Genomic DNA, 10,601 nt, shown 5'->3' with positions numbered 1-10,601 from the left:
GTAATGACATGTCTTTTTGCATGTGATCTTGGTAACCTGTTTTATACTTGGTGACAATGAAGAGCGTAAATCAGGGGCCCCTAGTGTTGGAGATCAGTATTTTACAATCTGCTGCCGTTAACAGAAATACAGTTCAAGCAACTGTTTTATTACCCTTCTTTCCTAGTACCTGTATACACAATTTTGCATGCACAATCCAGGTGAATAAGCCTGTGTTGTGACCTATGAATATGTAAAATGGCACAGGATAATCACAGCATCACAGAAATTACATTTTCTAATGAAAGAAAGGACAATTCTCCTGTGTTGTTAATATTTAATGACTACATCTCAGAAATCATTACAGCAATCAGGGGTAAGAAGTGTTCTCTATCTGAAAAAGGCAATATACAGTATCCAATGACAACTATGTAGCTATAGCTTTGTTGACTGGGGGCCAGCCCTACTTTTGGCCCATTAAATGTCATTCCCAAGACTTACATTCCACATTACTCACATATAATGTTTCTCCCACAGACCAAATATCATCAATAGCCCATTGAATACAGTAATGGGCTGCAATTGTGACCTGTATATTGGCTTTTCAATGGATAATATATAATTTGGAAGACTGAACATGTAAATTCTGTGTATATTAAGGATGTGTCAGGGATTTGCAAATGTTGTCCAGATGTTGTCCAACAGAGGAAGGGAAAGAGAAGGAACATAGTAATTGTTTGGGTTTTGCTGAAAGCCCTCAAGTTCCTAACATGAACTAAAGGCCAAGCTAAAACATTAAGTCATATGTTTTTTGGTACAGTATAACTCAACTCCGATTGTAATTTATTACTGGCATTTATCTAATGCACAAAAAACACTGGAAATTATGCTTTAAACATGTTTTAATAATGCCTTGGTGGTATCAATGGAAAACCTGGGCCAAATTAGTCTCTCATTAACTTTAGGTGGACTGGCACCAGTGTGACTGATTTCCGAATACACTTTTACATACAGTTTGCACAGGTCCATAATAACACAGTTCTATTCATATACACACAATTTCAGTCTGAAGTGAGTGTAGCAGTCACATGTTCGCTAGCAAAGAAGCAATAGTTTATCAATGTTGAGTAGCATAGCGAGTTGTTCTGAATGAAACTGGCCAAATCTACTAATCTAAAAGGAGGATTAAAAGTGGCATGGGGAATAAATAAAACCAAAAAGTGTTTACTAAGGCCAAATCCTTACTTTCTTAAAATCCTCTGGTTTAAAATTAATTCATCTTATAAGAATTCCTCAAGGACGCAATCAATCTTTGATAAACTACCATTCTCTCTCATGTCCAATGCCATTATTGGAGGTAGTATGCAGAGTAAGTATCAATTGTCCAATGTAATTGTTCACATCCACCATTATAGAGTACCTTGAGCTGTTTTTAAGATTAAGAATACTTTTTTTGCAACACATTGATTTTACTTGTTGAGATAGAGAGTCATTGTTTTGGTAGTAACTGTAAACAGAAAAGTTCATCAAGAGCAGTCCAGTGAAGCGTCAGTCCTGAGTCTTAACGGCATTACTGGCATCTTCTTTAAATTTGACCTCTGCTTGTCCCAAAGTCTTGTCCCCAGTCTTCTTTTCTTCTTGATCAGTGTTGTTCCTGGAGAAACCATAAAATAGAATAAAAATATTTTAAGACTGTATGAAATGTTTTATCTGTTATATGTAAATATGTATTTTTTCCAGTGGCAATCAAGGCCTACCCTACCCTTGGCCTGTACCGAGTTACATAAACAGTTGACATTTTGTATTCAGTATATTATATAAACAGACATGTCTGTTTATATAATATGTATATTATCATGTATGTCAATATCGGCATTTATTATTTAACTATTGCTATTATTATTTACCTCAGGATAAGGAAAGAGATCATAAACCTGAGCATGAAGAGATGTCCTCACCTTTACCGCGTCCCGAAAAAAGGTTTAATTTGCCTGCAAATTACTTACTTAATGTAAGTGACAAATACAACAAACGCTGTAAAGATAGGATGGATAAAGACATACATCTTGAGCAAAGGGGGAATCCTGTTGATGAATCCCATTGGATGAGTTTGCCCCACCATGTACCTAAGAGACAAAGGAAGCAGCAAATAAGTACTCAAGCAAGGAGATGAGCAATGGAAAGTTAGCCTGGCATCACCAGACCAATATGATTTTTCGGTTGCAGACCAAAATGCCTCTGGGTGCAATTGGATAGAATAAGATAGATACCACCAATGATGGCAACGAAACGTAATCCTTGGTTGTTTTACAAAAAGGCCTCAAGGGCACTGTTCTGTACAGTCATCGTATTAATCCCGCCCCTTATCAGATAAACGATTGTGATTGGCTGGGAACTTTTCATGCCGGAGAGAAATCTCTTTGAATGGGAGGGTAGCCAGACCCATCTGCCAGAGCAAACTAATCATGAGCTTGCAGACTGGTCTGTTTCCCAGGCTAAAGGAAAGTAAACGAAACAACAATCTCTCAGACGCGTTATTTTACCGGGCTCTTGTCTGGGTGTGTGCGCATGGCCTGCACCAGCTGGTCCACTTCCTGGTTGTGTTCCAGGGCGTTCCTCAGGGCCTCCTCGGTGCTTAAGAGCCTCCGGCGCAGACGACTCACCTCAGAATCCAGGGCAGACGGGTCCAGCATGGAGTAACGACGGTGGTCAGGGGATGCCCTATCCCGGCCCTGAGACACAGTTCACACACGCACACACACAACAAACCATTTCTTTAACATTGTGTAGAAACAAGTGTAGAAACTTTCGGTCAGATTATATTGTGTATCAAATTGGTGTAACACTGGTGTAACACTAACACTGTAACACTAAACAGGCTTAAAATTCCATGCTTGCTTCTAATATAGTGATCAAATAATTGACATATGACATGTAGAACTCTGTGACTGACGTATCCCAGTAGCCCCCTCGTCTCACCAGCAAGAGCAGTTTCTCCCGAAGGGTTTTGATGTCGTCTTGGAGCTTCTGTTCCTTCACCCTCCACTCGGCCTTGTGCACCTCTCGGCCCAGATCCCGGTCCAGGCCAGGGGAATGGCGGGGGGAGTCGAGCAGGAGCACTCGAAGTTCATTCAGACTCCTGAACAGGCACAAAAGGTACAAAAGGTTAAGAATTTGATTGTTGATGAAGTGCTGAATATTGTTCAGGTTCTCGTAAAAGAGTCAGGCCTTTTCTGTTATATACATCTCAGCAAGTCAATTTAAAACAAATGTAGACAATGCTTTACGAGGCTGTTTTCAATGTCTCTAGATTAGAAATGAAATACTACTGTCGTATTAAATATATTTATCTCCCATCCTCAATTTTTTGCTGACAATACTTGTGTAGCAGGTATACTCCTTTCCCAAAGAATAATGTTTTTTTTCCAGTTACGCAGCATTCGTAGATGTGACTTGGAATTGGCGTTTTGGCCCTTAGTTCAATTAGGCTAATTGCTGTCAATGCTGTTCCTGCTTTTAACCTAAGTGGATTGATCCCAATAAAGCAAGATAAACATCAGTTAATGGTGACTGTTTAACATTAGAGGAGGTTTGTTTTTAAAGCTCTTTCAATCTTGTCACTGAATAAACATCCTATATGTCTGTGGATGACACGACTGGACAGTAGGTACAAAGAATGCAATATATATATATATATTTTAATCCATATTTGAGATGGAAATACGATGATCTGAGACAGAAATAATCCATAGCAGTGTCTTCCTGATTTATAATAATAACACATTTTATTTGGAGTTTGCCTTTCAGAACACTCAAGGACATCTTACAGATAATGAGCCCATATAGTTTAAAAACTGTGGAGGTAAAAACAATCTGGGGACAGATCAAACAAAAATTCTGGGAAAGATAGAAAAGGCTAGAGGTTATAGGCAGTAAGGATTAGGTGTGTCTTGAGGAGTGCTGTGAATGAGGTGGCTGTGTCAGCCTGTCGTATGTGAGGGGGGAATGCAGATTTACCTTTCCTTCTTCAGCAGCTCCTGGCTAATGATGACCAGTTGTCCTGAGGCATCATGGGACTTCTTGGTCATGGAATCAAGGTCCGCCTCCAGGCGCATCTTTTCCTTGACCAGGGAATCTGCCTTCTTCTCCCCTGAGCGAACTTTACCCTCCAAGGCTGGTAAGAGAGTGAAGATGAGATTTTTGCTTTCTTTCTTTCGATGCTATGCTTTCTAAACTTTTCTTTTATTGCTGTGCTTTTGGTTTGTGGTTGTAAATGGTATAATGTCATATCCCCACCCCGGACTCCCCACAGAGACACTTAATTGTGCAAATCTATTGTCAGTGGCCCACATTTATGCATTAAACTACTGAAACCCAGCAGGTGTGAACATGCTATAAAAATGTCAGCTACAGTATAAAACAGTGTTCTGTTTACCAGTAATCTGTGATTTGAGGGCATCAACCTGTGACGTGAGAGTGGAGACCTCTTTTTCTCTTTTTATCAGTTTCTCCATTGTTTCTGAAAGAAAAGTAAGATAACATTTTGTCAGGGTCATTAAACTATGTCTCATAAATCCCACACAAAAAATATATTACCTTCAATGTTTTGTTTTAGTTTCATCTTTTCTTCAGAGATCTCATTGTCTTCAATCACCTGTGTAGAGGAAGAAATTTGCAGGATAAGTCATCTATGTCACTAAGACCAACACAACATGGCATCCACATCCTATTTTCTTACGTTAGCATCCTGGGAGGTGTGGTAGTCAGACTGCATGGCCTGCAGCCTGTTCTCTGTCATCCTTATCTTCTCCTCAAGGCTGTGAACCTCGGCTCGGCTTTGAGCCTCTGCCTTCTGCAGGGCTTCATAGTCATGCATCTTCTTCTGGGCCAGCTCCAGCTTCTCCCCTAGCTTGTCCCTGGCTCCCTCCTGCTCTGCCTGCAGCCTCTCAAGCTCCCCCCGTCTGTTTTCTGCCTTCTGCAGCTTCTCAAAGGCCCCCCTCAGCTCCAGAGCGTGCTGGTTGCCGGTGGACTCCTCCTGGCTCTTCCAGTTCCGGCTGCTTTCGCACAGCTGGTTCTTGACTTCCTGCAAACGAGCTCGGAGCTCCTCACGCTCTTTGGCCGCCACCGCCGCCTCAATCTCGTGTTTGGCCTTCAGGTTCTCCACTTCCAGCTGATGCTCCATCTTCAGGCTCTCCAGGGCGGTGCGCAGCTCCTGGGGGTCCTGCTGCTGGCCCTCAGCTGTGCTGTGGTTGCTAGCCATGGAGGCCTTCAAGTCGACCAGGGAACGCTGGTGGTCATTAACTAGGGTGTCCAGCTTCACCTGCCAAAAGGAGATAATTATGACACATCATTAAAAAACAAACACAGTACATATTGTATTGGACCCCTTTCACATCCAATAATTAACATGTTTTCAATTGTTTCTTTTGAGACACCTGTCTTACCTTCCAGTTGTCCATCATCTCCATGTTCTCCTTGGTGGCCTGCTGGACCCTCTGCTTCAGATCACTAATCTCCTGGCTCTGCTTCTCCACCGTGGCCCTCAGCCTGTCCGCCTCTTGCCGGCCGGCCTCCAGGGCCGCTTCGAACTTCTCCCTCAGCTCGCTGCTCTCCTTGTGGTGCTCGCGGCCTGCCGTCAGCAGCTGCTCCCTCAGGAGCAGGGTGTCCGGGTGGGAGCCGGGGGGCTTGGCTTCCCCATCCTCGGAAGGCCGGGGGGACCCTGAGCCAGGACCACTGAGCCGCCCCTGGAGGTCAACAATCTCAGCCTGCCGCAGGGCCAGCTCGTCCTCCAACTGTGCAACACGGCTCTTCTCCTCAACCGTGGTTTGCTGCAGAGAGAGAGAGACAGGTAGAGACAGAGAGAAACAAATATAAATTCCTGTATCTGAAGGGTGATGTCAACCCTCTGAATTAATGAGAATTCCTGTTACAGGATGAGGCATCCTCCAACAGGCTGACTTCCCTTATTAAAAAGGGGTGACATCGCCCAAGCACCATACATTGTGGTGTTTACTACTCATACAGGCCCAGAGGGAAAAACAGGCAAGGAGACTAAAACAAGCATAGAAGCTGGGCCTGCATGCTATAAAGAATGACAAAATTCCAAGTGTTGTGGAAGTAATCTCCTTTGCAGGTGAATGGGTGCTGAGCTCTTAACAGGTGCAGGGGGACCTATGAGATAAATGGGGTGTGTTGGAGAACGAAAGGAGAGCAAGCCATTCTCTGATTGTCCTTTTAGAAGCAGCCAGGCAAATACAAAAAAGCCCACAGCAAACATTGGACATAACTAAGGTATTTATGGAGAGACAGTGAAGTTGATAGTTTAGACACCCAGTCAAAACAGTAGGATTTCATGACTGACAGAACAAACTTGACTAAGGCAGTGCAAAGATGTTAATTTGAACAACATGAAGACAAACCTTATTCTAAATTCTGTATTTTGAAAGCACTATGTATGTACTAGAAGATTTGAGAAAATTCAGGTAAGAATGCAACACACAAAGAGAAAATATTGGGTATGCAGGGTTGAGTTTCTCAACAGCAACATTTTAGATTTATTTAAATAACACTGTTTCGATTTGGTCGTTTGACAGTGGAGCAAACCAAAAGCTACTCCATATGTTTTCACCTGGTTTCTCTTACCCAACCTCAAGGGTACTGCATCAAGTCTGCGTCTGCCCTGTGGGTGAAAGCAGACCTCACTCTATTTTTGAAGCTCTGAGATACAGGTTATCCTTAAAAATTTACCAAGGACATATTTCAGTTTGTTGCTAAATTAAACTATTTTGTGTAACAAGCCCAACCACATACTGTGTACCAAAATCATTTCACCACCACATGAGGTGAGATGATAATGGTGCTGATGAAATGTATATCCTCAGGTTAAACTACTGAAGAATGCTCTATGAATATTAGGATGTTTATACTAATGTATGCTGATTGCTGGTCTTTACCATCCTTGATATGATTTGTGAAACATCTGCAAAATGAAGAGGAAAGGGTGAGATGAATAAGAGGCAACAGACTCAACACCGACTGTCTGCAGCCATGAGCAGAATTGATCTACTGCAAAAGCAGCCGGCATCTCCAAGGCTCTGACACTCAGTCCAAAAGACACAGAATGAAGAATAGAAAGAGAAAGATGGGCTGAGAGCCAGAACAAACAGAGTGCTTCCTATGTGCATAATAGGAGTTAATTGTTCCAAGGAATCTCTAGTGCTGGACTAGTTACAGCCCAGCTGTGACTCAGGCTATGACAGCAGAGATAGATACATGGTTGTATGCCATATTCATTAGAGAATATATTTAAATATTGAAATATATTTCAATCCCCTTAGATTACTGTAATGGGATTGACATGTACATCTTAAACCTCTTCCACTCTGCACATTTCACAATTTTTTTTTATACCATTGACCTAATGGTCACAAGCCAACATTTGTGAGATTTACCACAGTAACAATTTATAAACCACTGATGAACCACATCTGGTCTACTGGCGAGAGAGAGAGGAGAGAGAGAGAAATACAATTATGCCTGTTTCATATTTTGTCCGATTAATTGTTATAATTTCCTACATTTGTTTTAACATCTCAACAAAGTTTTTCCTTTCAAACAGTACCAACCCTATTAATTTCCATACTTCATGTCCTAAACTACAAGAATTTCGGTATTTGGGTACGCAATTGTAGGCGGAAATTCACAATCAGATCCAAAGAGGTCTTACGCCACTGATTTGTCAGTCCCAATGGATGCCATACGTTCACATAATCATTGTGCTCTGTCTATTAGTGGTCATGAGCTTGGAGACCTTGGAGAATGGTGTGCAATCTGGACATAAAATTATAAAAAGAAGCGCAAAGGAAAAGGGCAGCAAGGGAGTCTTCTATAAGGGGTGGAGTCTACATCATGGTTACCCTCTTCTCCTCTAATTCTTTCAGAAGTTTTTCTGCTCTCGATTTTTCGAGGTACAGACTTTGCTCGAGCTGCCGAATACGGGCATGCTCCATTTTCGTCTGAGTCTACAAAGAGAGAAATAAAGAAGAGAGACGAGGTAGAGAAGGATAAATAGAATACAAGACAGACAGAAGGACAGAAAAAACCTGGGCAAGATTGAAGAGAAGTGTAAAGTTCACATAGATTGCAAAAGAGAAGTTGAGGAAAAACATTTTACAGACAGTATATTAAATATTAAGAAAATATCATATCTTCATATCTGGCTAGATAAACAGATTGTTACATTTATAATGTATCTATATGTCCCTTTGTCATTACAAGTTACTAACAAGCCTTGGAAAAGAGCTGATCACTGAAAAGATTTATACAATTTCTAACTTCAGATTTCTTCCCCAAATGTTGAAGGTAGATATGTACCTCAAGGTCTCCTTTGGTGATGGATTCTTCTTCCACTCTGAACTGAAGATCCTCAACTTTCCTGTAGGGAAACATTTTGGCCACTTGGTGTCAGTAAAATGCTACAAAATGTTTTATGAGCCAGGAACAACGACAAGAAAATTCTTAAACAATAAATTACAATATTCAAATTGAAATAGTCGGAAATACACATGCAGCATACCTTTTCTCTTCTTCAAGTTGATTTGCCAGCTCTACTTTGTCTTTCTGAGTGCTGGCCAATGCAGTTCGCACTTGCTGAAGGTTGCCTTCAGTCTCTGTAATGTACTGCAGAAAAAGGCACAAAGGCCCATTAACATACAGTTTGCAACAAACCTAAATGCTCAAGATGGGAGGAGAAAAAAGCACAACCTAAAAATCCATCAAGATAAGGTTCCCTATATCTGGCTGAGTCATCTAAAATATTTTTTGTATCTAATGCTGTACAGGTTTACATAAGAATTAATAATAGTTGGATGTCTTCCTGGCCAACAGTCACCAGACCCTATTGGCTGCTATTTCAATACAACTGACTTGTCACACTGAGCCATGTCCCTTGCCAAGTCGTACATATTGCCTGAAATATGCTTTCCATGGAGTGTTAAAAATGATATTGTCATCAAAGCCTTTCCTCTGACAGCACTTTCACAAATTATTCCATCCATAATAAAGTACAAACAAGCGGAGCTGGTTCATGCAGGGGACGCGATACATCGTCATCACGTGTCAAAGCACACCTTCCTAAAAGGGCGTCAGGGAGTCAGGTGGTCGAGCGGTTAGGGAGTCGGGCTCGTAATTTGAAGGTTACCGGTTCGATTCCCGGCTGTGCAAAATGACGTTGTGTCCTTGGGCAATGCACTTCACCCTACTTGCCTCGGGGGGAATGTCCCTGTACTTACTGTAAGTCGCTCTGGATAAGAGCGTCGACTAAATGTTTAAATGTTTAAAAGGGCGGGGTATATAGCAGGGATCCCGGCACTTGCATTGCTAGTGCGACACAGACGCTCTCAGTCTTCTTGCGGGTTCTCGAGTCAAACACTGTACGATCGATTTGGTTCCTAGGTGGCGTGATCATAATGTGTCAAGTAAAGAGGTTGGCCTACTTGGTGGATTCTGCTGTGTGGGCTGAATCTTTGGAGAAACGCTTGGTCGAGTGTGGGAATGTGGTCGTGATTCGGCGGGGCAACATGGGATATGTTTGTCTGCGGGTAGCACAGCGTTTCCGCAGAAGCTGCTGTATGTAGCTAGGAAGGACACCCATTTGATCGTTTCCTGAATACGTTATGTAGTATTCTGGGGAATTACGGTATTCAATTACATATTAACGATTATAAATACTTGTGCACGATAATATCAACGGTATTTCTGCATGTAGACGTTTTCAAGGGTTTTTAATTTTACTCGATTGAAGCTTCTGCATCTGGTCATCGACATCTGGGCTGGTCCGTGTTGGAGTGCGTTGGCGTGTTCTGCTGCGGTTGTTTCTCCCTTCCTACTAGGCTGTGCCTCAACCTGTGTCTTCAAGTGGGTGGCCCTCTGCACAGACGCGCAGGAAGGTATTTTGAGTGGGGGTGCTGAGGTACTGTCTATAATCTAGGCTACAGTATTTGCATTGGGAAAAAATAAGCATATGCTACTTGTTGCATATGGAAGAAAAAAAACTCGGACATGAACATGAACACTCGGTCTCTCGCTCACTAACGCTCGCTCACACACAAAAAGTTCTAATTGGCCCATGTTCGTTCACGTTCTTCTTTATCCATTAGCAAGTAACAACTTCCGTGAACCCCATGTAGCAAGATGCATGCCTGTGATAGCTAAAAACTAGCAAACACATTTTTCCCACGTCTATTTTCTTCCCCAAAGCAAAATAATTTATTATATCGTTTTAATATATATATATATATATATTTAATTTAAAAAAAATACTAACACCTTTATTTCTTTTCTCCTTCCTGCAGCTAGGGGGTGGTGCAGCACCCTCAGCACCCCCCTTCCCGCGCCACTGCCTCCGCACGATATGCAATTTGTCTGGGGTCTCATTTATAAACGTTACGTACAAACAAAACAGGGCTGAAAATGTGCGTACGCCACTTCCCACGCAAAGGTTGAGATTTATCAAAAACAAACTTTACGGGAGAATGTGGGGTCCTCCACGCAAACTCTGACCCATCCGTAGGCCTACGCACATTTTGGAGACAGTGGGAAATGGCGACGCGGATGACCGTACT

At 42.1% G+C, this 10,601-nt stretch overlaps 1 protein-coding gene across 5 annotated transcripts in view; it reads right to left on the bottom strand.

Moving 5' to 3' along the window:
- Positions 1-865: 865 nt before the first annotated feature.
- Positions 866-10,601, bottom strand: part of clip2 (CAP-GLY domain containing linker protein 2) — an 86,711-nt gene continuing 76,975 nt past the window's right edge. For 2 of the 5 annotated variants that reach the window (XM_062485498.1, XM_062485501.1), the window contains 13 exons: positions 8,555-8,658; positions 8,353-8,413; positions 7,896-8,000; positions 6,608-6,658; positions 5,424-5,807; positions 4,718-5,299; positions 4,576-4,633; positions 4,415-4,498; positions 3,997-4,153; positions 2,959-3,118; positions 2,523-2,711; positions 2,043-2,105; positions 866-1,633 (listed from right to left, as the gene is read on the bottom strand). In XM_062485498.1, the coding sequence (XP_062341482.1) occupies positions 1,622-1,633; positions 2,043-2,105; positions 2,523-2,711; positions 2,959-3,118; positions 3,997-4,153; positions 4,415-4,498; positions 4,576-4,633; positions 4,718-5,299; positions 5,424-5,807; positions 6,608-6,658; positions 7,896-8,000; positions 8,353-8,413; positions 8,555-8,658 (2,010 nt within the window). In that variant the 3' untranslated portion in view covers positions 866-1,621. The remainder of the gene's footprint in view (positions 1,634-2,042; positions 2,106-2,522; positions 2,712-2,958; positions 3,119-3,996; positions 4,154-4,414; positions 4,499-4,575; positions 4,634-4,717; positions 5,300-5,423; positions 5,808-6,607; positions 6,659-7,895; positions 8,001-8,352; positions 8,414-8,554; positions 8,659-10,601) is intronic. The other 3 variants (XM_062485500.1, XM_062485502.1, XM_062485503.1) reach the window with 3 other exon arrangements.

Source organism: Osmerus eperlanus, chromosome 19 (genome assembly GCF_963692335.1).
Source record: "Osmerus eperlanus chromosome 19, fOsmEpe2.1, whole genome shotgun sequence".
Lineage (NCBI taxonomy): Eukaryota > Metazoa > Chordata > Actinopteri > Osmeriformes > Osmeridae > Osmerus > Osmerus eperlanus.
This window is presented reverse-complemented; position numbering and strand designations above follow the sequence as displayed.